The 18,531-nt window shown below is 43.3% G+C and overlaps 1 protein-coding gene across 5 annotated transcripts in view; it reads right to left on the bottom strand.

Moving 5' to 3' along the window:
- Nucleotides 1–18,531, bottom strand: part of rhea (Talin_middle and talin-RS domain-containing protein rhea) — a 439,862-nt gene that overhangs the window by 308,464 nt on the left and 112,867 nt on the right. For all 5 annotated transcript variants that reach the window (XM_075693866.1, XM_075693865.1, XM_075693867.1 and 2 more), the window contains 4 exons: nucleotides 10,055–10,143; nucleotides 7,211–7,466; nucleotides 5,047–5,098; nucleotides 4,806–4,959 (listed from right to left, as the gene is read on the bottom strand). In XM_075693866.1, the coding sequence (XP_075549981.1) occupies nucleotides 4,806–4,959; nucleotides 5,047–5,098; nucleotides 7,211–7,466; nucleotides 10,055–10,143 (551 nt within the window). The remainder of the gene's footprint in view (nucleotides 1–4,805; nucleotides 4,960–5,046; nucleotides 5,099–7,210; nucleotides 7,467–10,054; nucleotides 10,144–18,531) is intronic.

Here is an 18,531-nt window from a genome sequence, read left to right on the forward strand (position 1 = left end):
TTCTTATTTTCGTACCACTGTGAAGGTACACTTTCCCTCCTCTAAAGTTGGTTATTTATTCTATGGTGCCATGATGACTCGTTCCAGTTTATTAACATTTCCTCACTTTTAAAAGAAGAAAAGGCAACGGCTGCCACAAATGAACGAAGGTCTACCTGGGTGTATTATTGTGGCAAGAACAGAGAACATGTTTTCTGCCTTGTTTTTTGGGAAGCAAGAGAGAATAAACTCGACATTTCTTGTGGCCCTCGAAAAGATTTATTTCGTGTCCTTCGCTGTCAATATTTAAAAGGGTTTAATCAATGTCAGCTGGCTAGCGGCAGTTCTCTCAACAGATAGTGCATGTCCACTTCATCGCAGGCACGCATCCCCACATGCTGTGACTGAATTGCTGGCACATGCGGCACTGACTTCCACTCTACTGACTTCTGCTGACAATGCTCCTCAGCTGCAGCAGACGCATGAAGCAGGGCTGCATTCATGATGTTGCCGCTAAGTTGGGAAACCATCTCGTGTGCCGACAGAATGGGGCGGCGTTTCTAGATGACCTCAGGTGGGTACAGGGAGGCTTGGTGCTTAAGGAATCCACCCATCAAGTCACAAGCATTCTTCCCATGCTCCGTAGTGGAATATATTGACCTCACAGACGTATACTTGGAGTGGCACAACTCATACAGTTGGTATCTATTTTTAAAATGGCTCACTGCACCATCACTGACGTAAGTTACGTGACAGTAGATGGGTGCTTTTTCGTCTAACACTTCGTGAAGTGTACCTAGGCCGTAGCAGGCGTGCCCTGCGTCATGATACTTGTAATCGATCATGACAGCAGCCGTCTGTTACTTTCTTTGTCGTGGTGATACAGGTGAAAATGGAAATTTGTTTCTTGTGCAGATTGGGTTTGTTTTGTGTTTCATTTGAGAGAAGGACAGTCCAGTTTTCCGCAGAATCAAAATGCAGAACAATAATTCCGTGCACTTGCACTTCTTTGCCTCATGAATAGCTGCAGCTTGAGTGAGACTTATGCATGTATTCGTGACGAATCCATTTGGTCACCCATTTTTCGAGCTCTTTCACAAAAAGGGTTGGAGACGACGTTTTTTTGATCAAGTCACCACTTTCCCAAACAGCAAATGTGACCTCATCCTCGTTGACCATTCCCAGACTGGCCAAAGTGAGGCTTTCACTTCGTGTAAAGCGCCCACATTCACCTAACGTGCAATCTGTGGTTAGGGAGCCTGTAGCAAGTATGTGGCGCCCCCTCGGGCATAATGTTGGTTCGCCCGCCAAGCTCGGTGGCCTGCTAAAGCTCGGCAGGCAACATTGGTCACCGCATCACAATAAACACCGATGAGCAGGGCTGCTCTCCGGTCAGTCATCGTTCAGCCGCAAACCCACCATGCTTCCGTGCCTTCAAATGAGACTTCCATGCCAGCTACGTTCTCAAGCATGGAGACACACAGGTTGGAATTAGTGCAGTAAACACAAATGCAAACCTCTTGCTCTGGTGCGAACAGCACCAACTTTGGATGCAGGCTGTAAATATTTGATAGGGCAATGGCTGTTTTGGGATGAGGTACTTTGAACATCTAGAACATCTTGCAAATAGAACATGTCGTAAACCACTTTGAGACGTACTGTCTCTGGTCGTTCATGAAGACTGACACAACGTCCTTCTTGTTCAGGCTCTGCCGAGAGCACCCAAGTTCATCCTTGGTAAACTAGTCGAGCATAGCTTATGCGAGGGACGTTCTGAAAGTAAGCTTTGTCATTAATTTGCACAGGCCACTTTATTGCCAAGAAAGATATACCATGGCATCATGAACTATACCATTTTTTCAATAGTCGCCACCGTCATTGAGACATTGTTTGTAGTGTGCTATCAGTTTGAAGAAACCGCTCTGGTAAAACTCGATCCCCTGCGATGCGAGAAATTGCAGCACAGCCTGCTCCATCTCAGCATTGTCTTGGAGGTGATGTTCCGAGAGTGCCACTTTCAATGCAGGGAACAGGTGCCTATTCATACCGGATAACAGCACGCACTTCCATGGGCGACCACATCGTCAGCACAAGTCTGTCTGCCATAGTGATTTATACTCAAATAACCTCGGGCACGCCTGTCTGCTGCTACTCTCTCTACCTTGGCACTTTGCGCATGTGTCATTCCTCCTCCTCCTTCCATGGTTTAACCAGCAATGGCTGTAAATTCCTATGGCAATTGTTTATTTCACCTGGTGTACTATCTTCTCTTTAAAAAAATATTACGCAACTTACTTTCCGAATATCCCTCACACATTCAATGGGCTTAACTTTGACCTCATGTACGGATCAATAGCTGACCACATTCCATGCTTCTTACACCAATTTCGGGCCTTTCTGACCATGTACGTTGCAACAGCTGGAATTGCCTCTTGAACACATTTGTTTTCAACTTCTGGTGGCACAATGGTCAAGAGATGGAGGTGCTCTGGATACGACTTTCAAGCCGTGTACGCTTGCTTCAAGCTATTCAACCAGCCAGGGCATGCACGCCATTCTGTCACAGACGTTTCAAGTGCACCAACGCTTCTGTATGCAGCGCTTAAAGTTTAGCATATCTTCGTCACCGCGATGCTATCAATCTCGGCACATTGTGTCTTTCCACAAGATTGTCTGCTGCGTTTGTGAATTGAAGATGGGAGCTTCAATGGTGAAACATCAGAAGAAACGTGGCTGTACCTGTTCAAGTCGTCAAATCGCTTTTTCTTCTTGAAGGAATGCCTCGTCTGCTTCATCGCGGGTGTCACTAGATGAAGACAGTGAGGCGCATAAAGCAGTGCTGGCACACCTCGTCGGTGTCGCGAATGTCCTCAGCCTCTGGCAGTAGCCTCCTCAGGGAGGCAACATTGAAAAAGTTTATGCAATGAAAATTTGTTATTGCGATAGCAATTATATCGACACTCCAAGCGCACTTTTGCCACCAATGTTTCCATGATGTTCCGTATAAAGTCCAAAGACAATAACAGTGTTGCCACGCATTGTATGCTGTAAGTGCTGATGATCGCGGCTCAATCTGGTGCGTGCGGAAAGGAGAAAGCTGAGAGCACATGAAATTTGTGAGGCCTATCGAATAGAAAAAGCAGGACCAAGTTGTGCTAAGCCAGCCTTCAACAGCCCTCGAAGGAAAAGGAATTGCCTTTTTAGACTGCACAAATCATTGATAGCCAAACAGCACACCACTTTAGATTGTTGTTAATTTATTATTCTTTTAGTATCACGTGATCTAATTATGAGTGCTTGTCATGAATTGTCTGCTGCCTTGCAGGTGCATGCGCAGTTTCAGATTATATTAACTCTTTCATTCAATAAATTTTCCAGTTTAAAGTCAGCGCTTGTGCGGTGTCCACATACTCCTTCGTCTTCGTTCCCAGTGCGCTGTTGCTTGTTTGCCATTAATCAATGCCAACTGGTCCAGTTTTCCATTCTCTTCAATGGGCAACACCCGTAGTGAATCAGCGTGTGCATCGAAAAGAATGTCAATTTGCCTGGCCAGCAGAAAAATTAGCTAAATTCACTACCCTGTGTAGATTTCCTAATAAACATAAGACAATATTCTCTTCATAGAATTGGAGAGAAAGGCTTGCTCCTTGATTACTAAAAGTTTCAGCTTGAATACTGTTGTCCTTACTCCAGGAAGCCATAACCAAGTATAGCTATAAATTGCAATTTTGAAGTAAGAATAACTCGTGAACTAATTATCAGAAGAAACAAAAAAAAGAAAGCTATGCAAACATGATAAGTAGAATGATGCCTAGAATGTTGCCAAGAATACTAATAAAACTTGTTCTGCATTGAAAAGGAAGGAAGATATTATTTCAAAACCTCTTTTTTTTGCCCATTCTTATTGGGGTCTATATCAATTTCTAATTGCATTGCACGCACTATCTCTCCATAGAAATATTGTATGACATTTCAGCACATTTCAGCTAAAGGCACAGAAAAATGCATTTTGTTATGTGGAACAGTTTTGCTGTAAACGCAGTATGTACAATGGGGGCTAGTATAGCAAGAACACCATATTTTGCTCCTACTGTTTTGACTGCCATCAGGTAACGCTTCATGCTAGGTGCTATTACCAAGTGTCATTGAAAAGTGCCGGAAGTAAGCTTTCTAATGCAATATGACTCCCATCTGCCTAATGCCTGCAGAAAGCACAGTGTGTCCACGAACGTTGTCTAAAATGTGGAGTCCCTGCCACCACAGTGGAATCGCCACCTTATAGGATGTCAACATTGTTTTATAATAATGGTTAAAACGGCTTTTTATAATTCGAAAACTATTTGATATTTGATTCAATTTGATTCACTTCTGGCACTATTCAACTCGAATTTGATTCCGTCTCAAAAGCTATTTCCACATGCCTAAATTGCTAACAGATGTTTATCTGCTTCATGCCCACAAACTGCAAATGCTGCTCAAATCTTCCAAATTGCTTCAGCTTGAGTATCACCAAGCTTCAGCAGAGAACTTTCCGCAGTATCACAGTTTTATTTCCTCCGTCGATTCCAGCCTCTCGGAATCAGGGCGAGACAAGGCGACATTACTCAACCCAAATGCTCCTGCACATCAGCAGATGCAAGTGAAGGTCACATCTCGTACAGATTAAGTGCAACGTCATGAATCCTCCTTTCATATCACGCAGTGTGCTAAACCTGTCCCTTGTAGTCTTCCCCAAAATAAAGGTCAGGCGTTTCACAGAGGAACCTCGCCTGTGTCAAAGCCTACAGATGTAGTCGAGCACGTATCTGCCACTGAACCGGTCTCACCTCTTTGTTCTGAGGCTCTGCAGCGCGAAGCAGATCAGAGAAGGCATTACAGAGGCGCCTTGCTGCATCCAGCAGCTTCTCGCCAGAGTCCTCGTCGTCCATCAGAGCAGCAATCATCTTCACGTCCTTTGACATCTCTGGCAGATTGCTGGCACTGCAAAGGAGCAGCCACTCAGCTCCCCAACATGTGCGCAGCTGCCTGTGCTACCTCGTGCCAGCACGTTCGAAGCAAGCAACTCACATGGTGGTGATGGCCGCTCCAACAGCTGGCTGGTCGATTTCCTCTGGGGGACCTGCAATAATTCCATATCAATGCCACACTCAAATTACAACCGCGCACCATATACCTCCATGTACCACCAAAATCTATATACAGGTCAACCAGTGCCACATGCCATTGGTAAATACAGTGAGTATTTACTGTATTTACCAATGACGCATGGTGACCGTTGCTTCTCAATCACAATCTAGATCAAGCAAATGCACATTTATTTATTTATTTATTTATTTATTTATTTATTTATTTATTTATTTAACATACCTTACAGGCCCATTTAAGGGCATTGGGTAAGGGGGGACACAAAGTAAGTGTTTCAACAGGAGTAAACAATATAGATATCAATACAGGCATTCACAAGATAAGTAAAGCAGTACAGGAGTAAACAATATAAACATGAATACAGGCATTCACAAGATAAGTAAAGCCAAGTTCAATAAATGTTTGTCTAGGCTAAGCTTTAGAGAGCGTAAACACAGTAATACAATCATGCAAACAAAAATACAAAAATACAAGTGTGAGAAACGGAAGGAAAGCAGGTCAATAACATCCTTATACAATGTTTCTACAGGAAACTTTACAATTCTTCGCGAAAAGCGTCACGATTTGTTATGCTCGTAATGTTATCAGTAAGACTGTTCCATACGGTTATGAGGCAGTGCTGATGCGTTAAATGACAGTGTATTGCCGAATATGCACAGGAAACTATGGCTATTGTTAAGGCGACATGACGTGCGCGCTGGTACTTCAAGCGGCAGCACATGAGGCCGATTACCATGGACGTATCTATGGAAAAGGCAAAGAGGACTTGTCGTGCGACAAGTTTCAAGTGGCTCGAGCGAAATATCTGCTTTAATCTTGATCACGCTGCAACTTCTGTCGTAGTTACTTGTGATGAAGCGCAATGCCCTGTTATGAATTTTTTCTAGCATATCAACTACATAATTTTGATGCGGTGACCATACTGATGACGCAAATTCTAACTGTGGGCGAACAAAAGTCTGATATGCTAATTTACAAACTGTAGCAGGGGATTTACGCAAGTTCCATCGAAGATAACCCAGAGTTTTTGAAGCTCTTGCGCAGATAGCTGTTATGTGTGTACTCCCAGAAAGATGAGTTGTAAGCTCAATGCCAAGGTACTTGTAGGACAATGTCGGAGGTACGGCGGTGTTATTCAGGATGTACGAAAAGTGAGAGTTTGAATGTTTTCGTGAGAAGGACATAACTTTACATTTGTCTGAGTTCAAGGTCATCTGCCACGTACTACACCAGAAACTGACAAGGTTAAGGTAGTTCTGCAACACTAAATGGTCATCAGATGTTTCTATTGTACGGTATAGAATGCAATCGTCGGCAAAAAGCCTTATCTGCGATGATATGTTTTGTGGAAGGTCATTAATGAAAATTAAGAAAAGAAGAGGACCAAGGACACTGCCTTGCAGTACGCCAGAAGTAACGTCAGAAGTAAGTGATGAGTGGTTATTAACAACAGTGAACTGTTGCCGCAAGAAGAGAAAGTTTCGGAGCCAAGATAAAGTTAATGAATCCAGCCGGAGCGCGGATATTTTTGAGATGAGGCGACAATGAGCGACACAATCAAATGCTTTGGAAAAATCTAAGGATACACAGTCAGTCTGTTGTTTGTTATTCATGCTGGAATGTAATTCTGTTGTAAATTCAAGCAACTGAGTTCGGAACTGAGCAAGCAACTGAGTTCAAGCAACTGAGCAACTGAGTGCCATTCGGAAGTGTTCTGATTTACTTATGCAGTGAAAATTATGCCTCGGTTTAAATTTATTCAGACATTTAAGTATAACACTTGTTTGCCCTAAAGAGATGTTGCATGTGTGAGCTACAAAGAATAGGCTGCGATGCGCTTTCTTGAAAAATCTATATGCTACTAACAATTCCCATGGTAGATGAACGTATCTCAGTACAAAACTCCAAGTGGCTCTGCATGGCTCAAAAACGGACGAGAGCACAGACGAGCCTTAATTAAGTTTCACTGGGTGAGAACAGCATGGTTACATCCATAGTAAACAAAGAGAGGAGGGCAAAAATCACGCACAAAAGCAAGCAACCATTATGGCAAGCAAAAGTCGGTGGAGAAACAAGAGGCACACACCTGCGGTGAGGGTGACGACCTGTGCAGTGGCTGCGTTCATGGCTGCAATCTGGGAGCTGACATTCTGGCGGTGCGTGTCCAGGTGGCTCTGGCGCCACTGCAGCGAGGCTGGGTCCGAGCCCAGCTGGGGACGTGCCTGGGGCACCTCGAGCTCCCGCAGCGAGGCCTGCACGGCATCGCGACCTGCGCCCAGGCTTCCCAGCAGGGCACGCTGCGGCTCCGACTGCAGCTCCCGCACGTGCGGCTGCTGGGCCGGCTGCAAGGGTCGCAAGACGCGTTTACCTCGGCTGGACCTCGGCTGGCACACTTCCCATTAGCACAGAACAAATCTTACTGCCATCCGTGCATTTGTACGCCACTGCAATGTGAACCGGAAGCAAAGTGCCTTGGGCTCTTTAGAGACCAGCATTTAAGTTGGCATAATCATATGATGCATGTTCGTGAAATGATGTGAATTATGGCAGCTATGATCTATATTCTCCAGGGGAGGTCGGCGATTACTTTGAGACTTAATGCATAGAGCTTTATTAGAAACGATGCTATTGTACGGAATAACTTTATATGGCCCTGCTCCGAGTATGAAATGCAAATGATAAACAGAATGATAAAAAAGATTGTAAACAGCATTACTTATGGAACACATTTACAAGAAGTACCGATTCAACAAAAATATTGTAAGTTAGGAATTATTCAAGTAAAAGAGCTTTTTCATTTTGTGGTTTCGACGCAACGCTACTTTATAAGTGATATTAAAGTGCCCGTTCACAAATCAGTAACACTAACAAAAACTGAAAGATACATTGAACTGCATGTTTTTATTAACCATGATAAACAAAATCTGGAAATACTACGTCCCCTCTCAATTTAACGCTCTGTTTAACGATTTTAACCCCGTAAGTGCTTCGAACGAGCAGAACTCGTCCTACTAGACTAGGTTGTCCTCTTGAGTGTTCAGGATGAGAAGTGCTCGTCTACGGCTTAGATCGCATGTCGCTCGCCAGATGGAAGCACTTACTTGATGATTTCAGTTTCTCCTGTGGCAGGAGCGCAGTTTTTGTGTGAAAATATGGCGTCCAGTAGCGGCGACAAATTCACAGCAGGCGCGTCAACCCCAAAAAGAAGCTTTTCATTTTCATCATCTTCCAATGAAGATCACTCAGATACCGATGTTTATCTTGTGTCCGGAAGTGAAGAAGGCAGCGATGACGCTGAATTGAGCAGTTCTTCTGGTGATGATGACAACATCTTTAAAGCGAACATTCGAGTGCACCAATCGCAATGTGGTTGAAAAGCTAAAATGCACTCTTCCCAGAGTTCCCCCCTCCCCCCATTCTCTGCTTTGAAATTTACCACACATTCACAATGCGTCCTGAGTGAAATAGCCAAAGGTTGATTAGCCTACACAAGTGAAGAACGATTAGGCGTTTGCGACTGGTTTCTTTATGTGGTTATCACTATTTATTAGCAGCAGGCAGCTGGTTTCCTATGTAATGTTCAGAAATAAACTGTATTACGTTGATTTGACTAGGTATGTGGTGAAAATATTTTTTCAACATTGAGTAGTTGCTTTTTATACAATATTGTTACATGAATGAAGTATTAAGACTGGAGACTATTTACAATGTGTATTTACAAAAGATAATGCAGCGTTGGCCAGTTCAGCCAACAGCTCGAGAGCCAGAGAGCGCTCGTCGTTTTAGTCGGGGCGCCCGCGTGCATCGGCCACAAGAAACACGCAATATGCATGTATCAATACGATTCGAAATCAGCAATAAAAAAAATAAAGATAGGCAATTTCAGTTAACAATTTTTCAAAAAAATTAGACATTAAGGGGTTAAGGAAGATACGCTCAATTTTACATGAAGACTTGGCATGGTGAAAAATATAAGAAAGTTGTGTACAGGAGCGATGGAAAAGTTGTGACTTTATGCAATACTTGTATTTGTTTTCCTGTTTATATTTCCTTGTTTGAAATGATCTTGTGGCAATATTGGCTTGCTAATATTATTTACTACTGATAGAAATGAGTAATGCATATTTTTATGAAGTTCTCGGTAGTTTATATGTCGAGAGCATGTGTTTGTAAACTGTTGTGTGCCTTAACTGTGGGTGACGTTTGTTCGCTGGCCCAACTCGGCAAACAAGCACTTGGTGCTTGGGCTGGCCAAAACTGTATGCACATATGAAGGCAACAATAAATTGAAATTAAAAAAGTAAATCTCTCTAGTTTCTTAACGGTCGCCTTTTTACTTCAAATGCACTGCTGGTTTTCTCAATGGCTCGGCAGCAATGGTCAAAAGCATGCTACTCTTCGCACTGCATGGAGGCAAGTGCCGCCTCCACTGTCACAGCTGGTTAGCTGCTACGATTCGGGGTAACATCTGGAAACTAGGTCACCAAAAATACAGTACTGCTGCCACAATATTAATATTTAATATTAAAAGAAGTAAGTGTCAACTTCGCATACAAGACAAAAAGGGGCAGGGGTGACTCTTAGGCTAAAGATTTTGGAAAGATTCCCCTTGTAATTCATTGTGCTGTGGCACAAAGTGTAAAACACATGGGGGTAAAAAATAAATAAATAAAACAGTGACAAAAAGAGTGCCGCAGCATTCTTTATGTCTCCCCCCTTTTTTTCTTTCTACACGTTTTATACCTTGCGCCACAGCATAACGGATTAACTATGCACCAACTTGCCTGACTATAGTACACATTGCCTTTGTATTTGAAGAAATATGATTGATGAATATGAAAACAAACAGAAGAGTTCTGCCTCCTTTTAAATGCCACACTGTGACAGTGCCAGATGTTGGGTTCCACCAGTGGATCGCAGCCCAACTCACCGTCGCCCCGCTGTGTGCACTGATAGCCTGGCCCGTCTCCATCTGCTGCTGTGGTGCTGGCATGTGGCCCTTGACCCCCATCTGGGGCCCTGCAATACGAGAAGCATGGACATCATTTATCATTCAGACCTTTTTCCAGCTCTTTGACCAGGATTACTCCGATTATTAACTGGCTGCTTTCAGAGTACCGATCAATTCGGACTGACCAGGTGTAGGTGCTACATTATGAAATCAGGAACTTGTTAATTCAAAGGTATCTGGCTTTGTAATGGTTGATTAGGACAAGCAGCAGAGTGCAGTCAAACATACGGTACTGCAGTGAGTGATGAAAAAGCACTGTTAGTCTCCAACTGAAGCCACGTGACGGATTGTGCACTGCGGCAATTATCACTCGGTCAGAAATTGCAGGAATATATCAGACCCACTGTTTGTTTGTTTTTTCTTACTGCATTTTGCAATGCACGCATGTAAGCCCCACATGAGACTATGGGTTTGATGAGAAAACACTTAGTTTGGTTTGCAAAGTGTGAAACATGACGGATGCTGAAGAGAATGAAAGGCACGCTGATGCTAAACTTGCCTACCAGTACACACTGCCTCCAGAGGTTTGCAACCATACCAGTTCCACAACTCACCATGTTTCAGAATCCAGACACAGTGATAGGTAAAAATGCTTGGGGATCTACTGAACGTTGCCTATGGAGTACCAGAACAAACTACAGCAGACTTTCATTATTTCATCAATGGCTAACAAAATTTTTTGACGAATTTTACCATGACCAAAGGTCTCAGCCAGCACCCATACATTTCCATGGGCCAATACTTTCGTTATTGCAATCCTGAAATTGGTTGGCACAAACTTTTCCAACTGTCGTCCCTAATGGCTGCAGCAGTGTTTGCCTTGGCCATACTAAGGGATGGTGAATGTGTCAAAGATGTGCCGCCAAAAACACCTATTTTAGGTACACAGTATTTACCCAACTGTAATGTGTGACCCATAAGAATTGGTCCGACAATTGTCTGCGTGGTGCAGTGAACCTTTCCAGAAATGCGCGTGCACCGTCAGCGGCGGTTGCAGGTCCAGCGTGGGAAGCGGGAGGGCCAACCGTCGTGGCGACCGGAGACTCTCCTGTTTACCTTGCCCACCAGCGTCCCAGTGCTCCCTTTTTCCATAATGCCTTGCGCCTATCCGCTGGTAGTTAGGCCTAAGGCACTGTGGGAGAAAGGAGCGCCAGGCTGTGCGCAGCTCACACGCTGCAGGCAAGGAGAGTCTCCGGTGGCCGGCACTTCGACTTCCCGCACTGCCTTACAGCCACCACTCAACGTTGCATGCAAATTTCTGGAAAGGTCCTTTAGATAATGACACGTGCACTTGGTTATCTTTCACCGGTAACCGTTTTTCACCAGCTAAGAAATGTTAAGCATTATTGCTCGGCGCAGGACGCACCCGCACGTATCAGAAGTTTCTAGAATGTTATCTATGGTTCTATCCATTGTCTGTTGTCACCGAACCTTGTTTAATCTGATCGTACGTGTGATGCAAATTGTGTAGTACTATCTGGAAAACCCAGGGGCACTAGTGATTATTCTGGAACCTTCAATGACTCATGTATAAAAGCCGATGCGATTGCCCTGAAAATAAGATTTTCAACGATCGCCGACAGTGTTCGCTGCTATCACTGTTCTTTGAGTGTAACTTGCTTTTGAGGGCACACGTTCGCCCAATAAAACACTAGCACACCATTCACAGTTTTGTTGCTTTCTTCCCTGTTACTACCACGTGACAACATGAACCAAAACCAAGCTCTTAGTGTTTGCAACAGCCACTATAGCAACTGAGTCTCATGTAACAGGGTAATGACGATCTGCTGCTTTCAGGCTATCAGCCTGCTTTCAGCCCATTCAAAGGTTAAGTGATACTTTGCATGCTAAGCAAGTTGCATGTTTTTGGTGTTCCAGAGAATTGTACATGTTGCAGGGCAAACTAGTGAACTGATTAGTCTAGGCATAGGCTACCATCTCCTCCGCAATTGCTACAAAGTGTGTCAATAAATTTTTAATAAATGCAGAACATAAAAGATGCAATTGACTGTAAAGAAGACTACATGTTATGTTCTGCAGACAGCAATAAAAGGCTGTCTGAGAGTGACAACGATGGCAATAAGTGTAAATAAATTTCCATTCTGTGAAGGTAAAGTTCACTAGTTTCATCTTTTTTCTGATGAACAGAATCGGATGCATGCAAGCTTTTTCTTGTTGAAAAATTGTGTGAATCAGATTCTTAGATTGTTTAGGTACTCTTATGTCGTTTACCCATTAGTTCTATACTTAGAACCCATCAAAACTGAGTGCACATTCAATATGGGGGTGTGTTAGAATTGTGCCAAATGAATCAGTGCTTCCTGGCGTTTCTTTCTGTTTCTTGTTAGTTTAATTTGACCCATCGAATAATTAGATCAAATTCATTGGTTCTGTTGGAGCCGACTGTATAGAATATACATTTATTAAGTGCAGCAATAAAGAAAAACATAGAGCAAGAGATAAAAATCTACAAATAAGCTGTAAGTAAAACCAAACAAACGGCTGTTCCTAATGGGTACATTTTTTCAATCAGATTTGTCATACTGAACACCTTTTTATCAGGTAATAAGCAACAACGCATTGAAGTGAAATTTAACCTTCTTTCACTGACGCCATTTCATTTCAGTCAATTCGCCTCTGTAGACTGATGCATAGAGCAACCCTTGAGCTTGCACCAATGTTTTGGAACTAGGGATGACGGAAGAAGTCTGTTTGACACCTGGCTAACAAACCAAGTGAAAAATGTTCGTTCAGATGAAGATGCCCATGTCATATCACCACTCTGTGAATGAGACGCGCCTGATGCCCTGGTCATTCTGGAACAGGTTGCAAGTGTTGTTTGTGACGTATGAGTAGAGAAAAATTGCATTTACTGCAGTGGTTTCATATCAATTTACACATGGTACATGAATGAAAACTACATCTTGCCTTGATTTTTCTTTGACGCCTGAGGGTGCGCAGGTATATAAATATGAAGTATGTGTTCTGAAATAAAATAGTTGCGAGTGCAGCGAGTGTCATCTTTTCCTGTTTGTCTTCACTGTGTCTGTGTCAGTGCGCTGCTTCACCAGCAAGGTATGATGATCACTCACCAACTAGCCCAACTTTCCACTTTACTGAAAACTACATGTTAGTTCATTTGGCCACTTCTTTTCCTGTCCAATGAAATATTATGAACAAGCTTTACTGGACAAAGGGAACTAAAGATGCTGGTCCAAGATACAATGCCCAGTCACCAAGCAGAACAAAATGACAACACCGTTCATGAAATAATATGCACAAAATCAGCGGTTTGTCTCCCAGCTGCAGTAGCAACATTGTGATAACGGCAAAATGCTTGAGTGCTTAGATTTAAGTGCATGTTGCCACTGTTGCCATGTTGCCCCTGGTGCCACTAATAGCCTGTATACAGCACCTGGACATTCCCTCAGGAGCGCCTGTCTAAGTATATGGCAGAAGGGGAATTGTTCTGCACAAGATATGATGCACCGGATAAAGGAAAAGTTAAAATATACCAACAAGAAGCAGATATTTTATTTAGGCTATAAATTTTTTTTGCACAAAATTCTTGGAAATGACAAAAGAAAAGAAGAAGAAGAATAACTGAATCACACAAGTTTCAACTTCTGTAACACAGCAGTAAATAATGATATCAGAGTGTCCTATAAACTGCACCTAATAGGGCAAATAAAGCGGCAAAAATTTATTAATTATACACTGCTGTCAAATACAGTAGACTTCGGATAAACGAAGCTCACTTAAACCGAAATGACAGATAAACTAAACACTTGCAATGTTATCACTTTTGTTGAACGGCCACAGACACAATGTTAACAGACTTCGATTAAACGAGAACCATACTTTTGTGAGCTCCCAGTTAAACAAAACATCAACCAAACTACCACCTACCTCATCAGCGTATGGAACAGGAAAAGTCCAACAAACATGTCAAATGGTTATGCTATAAAGAGCCAAGAAATTCCAGTCCGCCAGATGTGAAAGCTACCATTGAGTAAAGATGTTGAAGTTGAAACGCTCAGCATTTCCATTATGTGGATTTCGCTAGGCAAGCAGGGATCCTTGCAGAGGAGGCAGATAGGATTTTGCAACCAGGCTGCCACTAGCGCTCCGTCCTGTGGGGATGCGCGACTCTCGCACATCCCCTGATATCTTGTTTTTCCGCATAGCTCCATCTCCTGCAGTGTGGCTTCGCCGCGTGGCCTGAGGCCCGCGGCGGTCAGAGTGGTTGAAGCGCAGTACGAGAGATGGCGCGAGTGTTGCGCTGCGACTAAAGTCCCTTGATAATTTGAAAGTAACGACACTCTTTAAACTCTGCCGCCGCCGCGTGACTTTCTCGCCTCCTCCTCGCCCTTTGCGCCCCCCCCCCTCCACGGCAACCAATTTTGCCCCCGTTTTTCTGCACGATGATTGGTCTCCCTGCCGTTGCCCTTGGAAACACGCGGATCTTGAGTTTTGCTTGTGTTTTTCTTTTTTGTTCGCGCCATTTTCCTCCTGAGCGCGGCTGGCTCGGCGCTTTAGCTCGGCGTAGTGAACGTTGTACGCTGTGTTTCCTGCTCTATATGCTAGCGCTATGCCGGGGTGTTGCGCATATAACTGCAGCAAGAAGCCTGAAGATGGTTATGCCGCTTTTATGATACCACAAGGAAAGCGTGACGGCTTGCGCAGGAAGCAGTGGCTGCATGACATTGGCCGAAATAACTTTGTTCCGACAAAGAACAGCGTTGTTTGCGAGCTGAAGCGTCTTATAGCTCGCAGCAAAGCATCCCGTAATGCTGCCTTTTTTTTTTTCATTCTTCCTGCCTGCTCACCAGCGTTTTTGTTGTGGTTGTCCTCAGTATGCTCAATATTCTGGGGTGGCTCCATCACCTCGCACGTTGCTAACTATTGTTATTCAGTCGGAAGCGCAGCATTATAGATTCTACTTTGCGCCCTTAAAGAATTTGTGGCAAGTATACAGGTGGTATTGCAGGCGATGAGCTAGTCAACATTGAGTGTTTTTTTTTTTAAGTTTTAAGGCGAAAGCCTTTAGATGTCTATGTTGCAAGGTCGCATTGTAAACTGGAAGTATCACGTGACCCAAGGAAGGCCAGAGGTGACCCAAAGCATGTCCAACCCTGTATAAGAGAATGATTACCCAAGTTAATTTATGAATCATTAGTGATTGACATAAGGTGGATTAGGGAGGATTAAGGTTGATTAGAGTGTATTAAAGAAGATTAAGGTGGATTAGAGTGCATTAAGGTGAAGAGTTGATGAAAGGGTATTAAGATCGATTACAGGGCATGAACAAGGATTAGGGAGGATTAAGGTGGATAAAGGAAGATTAAGGTCGATTAATATTGATTAAGGTGAATTGGGGTTGATAAAGGAGGCTTAAGACCGATTAGGATATATTAAGGTGGATTAAGGACCATGGAGCTGGATTAAGTTTGATAGAGGTGGATTAGGGTGTATTAAAGTAGATTGGGACTATTAAGCAGGATTAAGTTCGATTAAGGTACATGAATAAGGATTAAGGCGGATAAAGGAGGATTATGGTGGATTAGGGTTGATAAACGAGGATTAAGACCGTATAGGGTAGGCTAAGGTGCATTAAGGTGAATTAGGGTTCATTGAGTATTAAAACAGATTAGTCTACCCTAATCCTCCTAATTCACATTAATCCACCGAATCCACATTCATCGACCTTAATCTTCCTTCATTCACTTTAATCCACCATAATCCACAGAAGTCCTCCTTAATGCACTCTAATCCCCCTTCACCGACCTTAATCTACTCGAACCCTTCTTAATGCACTTTAATCCTCCTTAATCAACCCTAATGCCTCCTCATTCCCATTAATCCACCCTAATCCACTATAATCGTCTTTAATTCACCTTAATCCACCCGAATCCACGTTCATGTACCTTATTCCACCCTAATCTTCCTTAGTCCCCCTTAATCCTCTTTCATTCACTTTAATTCACCCTAGCCCACCATAATCCTCCTTAATGCACCTTAATCCTTTTTAATTCACCCTTATCCTTCTTCATGCACTTCACAATCCACCCTAATCCACTATAATTGTCCTTAATACACCTCAACGCACCTTCATCCGCCCTAATCTACCTTCATCGACCTTAATCCAACCTAGTCCTCCTTTATGCACCCTAATCACCTTCATTCACCCTTATGCACCTTCATCGAGTTTAATCCCCCCCACCTTAATCCTCCTTAATAAACCCGAAGTAATTTTAATCCAATCACTAATCAATCATTACTTTGCTAATCATTAGCCATCTCTTATACGCGGCTGCACATGCTTTGGTTCGCTTCCCGCCTTCCTTCGGTCACGTGATATTTTCTGTAGCTCACAACGGGACCTTGAAACAGAGGCCTAAGGCTTCCGCTTAATAAGCCACACACAAAGGGACTTGTCACAAGCAATACTAGATCAGACGCACGAAGTAAAGGATCTGACCATGTGACAGAAAAATTGTCTGGAGTACAGAACTTGCCTCAGAGCTCCCTTTACATCGGTATACCCCGTTCATACAGCTTTAAGCAAAAACCAATCTCTTCACAAACGTTGCCTCCAGCATTATTGATGCTGTTATTTGCATTTCTCAAAATTTTCAACCCCACTGGGGCGCGCAACTGGCCCAAAATAACACGCCTCCATAGAATCCTGCGGCCCGTCCGCGGGAGCCCAGAAGGAAAAGTGCGCCGTGCGCAGCTGGCGGGCGAGGAGAATCGAGGAGGAAAGCGCCGTGAGGAGGAGAGTGTCGCTACTTTTAAATTATCAAGGGGCTTTAGCTGCGGCAATCTGTGGTGGGGTTACTTGGGCGCAAGGTAGAACACGCTGGCTTTTTGGCTGCGGGTCAAGGTACGACGCAGACACCCTGCGCGGGTGCCGACCCGTGCTTCTACGAGGCCGTCTCGCGTGGCCTGCCTTCGAACGCGCGAACGACCAGGCGTCGGGGCTCAGCATGAGGCGAACACATTCGCTCGCTATATCCGGTCGCGGTGAGTCAGACCTCCAGATTTATCGCGCGCCCATCGGCATGTTTTGTGTATAGCAACTCGGCTAGCAGACATTGATCTATGAAAAGTGCAATAAATGCCCTTGTGATTGTTTGGACTACTGTGTTGTCGTTCCTTTGTCCCAAGAGCGGGTGTGAGAATGCCACAGTTCATACTGCCAGGAATAAGAAACATCCGATGATGCCCTTGTTACCTGCTCTGAGGAGACAGCCGAAAATATTATCAGTCAAGTATGTGGCAAGGACTATGATATTATTGACCGAAACATAGGTATTACTGCTCCAGTGCACGTTGCTGTTTCGTACCAGACGGCAAGAGAGTGAGTTGAAACTCTGCAGCACTATTTCAAATGTGATGGCTGCATTGAATTATTGGGAATCCTTTCAAGCGTAAATACAATGTTGTGCAAGAAAAGCTACAATACTAGAAGCAGAGCACAGTAATGCCTTTTTTTTCCCTATCCAAACACATGGACGCTTTTCAAATGGAACAATCTTCGGAGATTTTTCTGTCTTAAATGAAACTTGGAATAAATGGAACATGTCCCTTCAAGTTGCATTGAAGCAAAGTCTACCACTCCTTTGTTGGGCAAGGCTTTGGTAGAACTCTTGCAAATGTTGCAACCATTTCACATCACCACACACATCAAATTTGTCTACTTCAGATGCTTTAATATAATGTAGTTTCTAGCACTCTCATATCTAGTCTTGGTGCAAAGTTGTGGACAAGTAAAATTTATGGTTAAATTTTTTTAACTAGCTGAAATTTGGAAAACCTTTGTAAAAACTATAAGGTTGTAAATCAGAATTCTGCTTCTTAGAGTTGGTAGAATTATGCTTTCACTCTTAAATGCAAAACAAATTTTATTCAAGTCTATTAGGTATGTGGTTGTGTAATATGTGAATTTCTGCATTTCACACGTGCTATTTAAATAAAAAAACGGAGCTGGTCCTGAAGTAAACCACATGACACCATGGATTTTCGGTGCATGCTGAAGAAACCCCAGGTGATCAAAAATTATTCCAAAACTGTTTACTACGGTGTCCCTCACAGCCCACTATGCCACTTTCAGGACGCTAAACCCCATATTTTTTTAAGGGTTCTTTTTTCTTTTTTGACCTTGAACACTTCCTCTTTAATTATCTTTGCCTGACAGCCTTCTTGACCAGACTTATGAAGAATTATGGTAGCCGTAATATGTCTGCAAATATTTCCTAAGATGCTTCCTCTACTTCTTGATCCCACATGACTGCTGGTAACCCTAATAAGTTGAATTCCATTTTGTACTCTGTGAACACTGTATAGATAGGCTGGTTATATTCTGTAGACTTTTCAGTTACCCCATTATTGAC

This window comes from Dermacentor variabilis, chromosome 5 (genome assembly GCF_050947875.1).
Source record: "Dermacentor variabilis isolate Ectoservices chromosome 5, ASM5094787v1, whole genome shotgun sequence".
Classification (NCBI taxonomy): Eukaryota; Metazoa; Arthropoda; class Arachnida; order Ixodida; family Ixodidae; genus Dermacentor; species Dermacentor variabilis.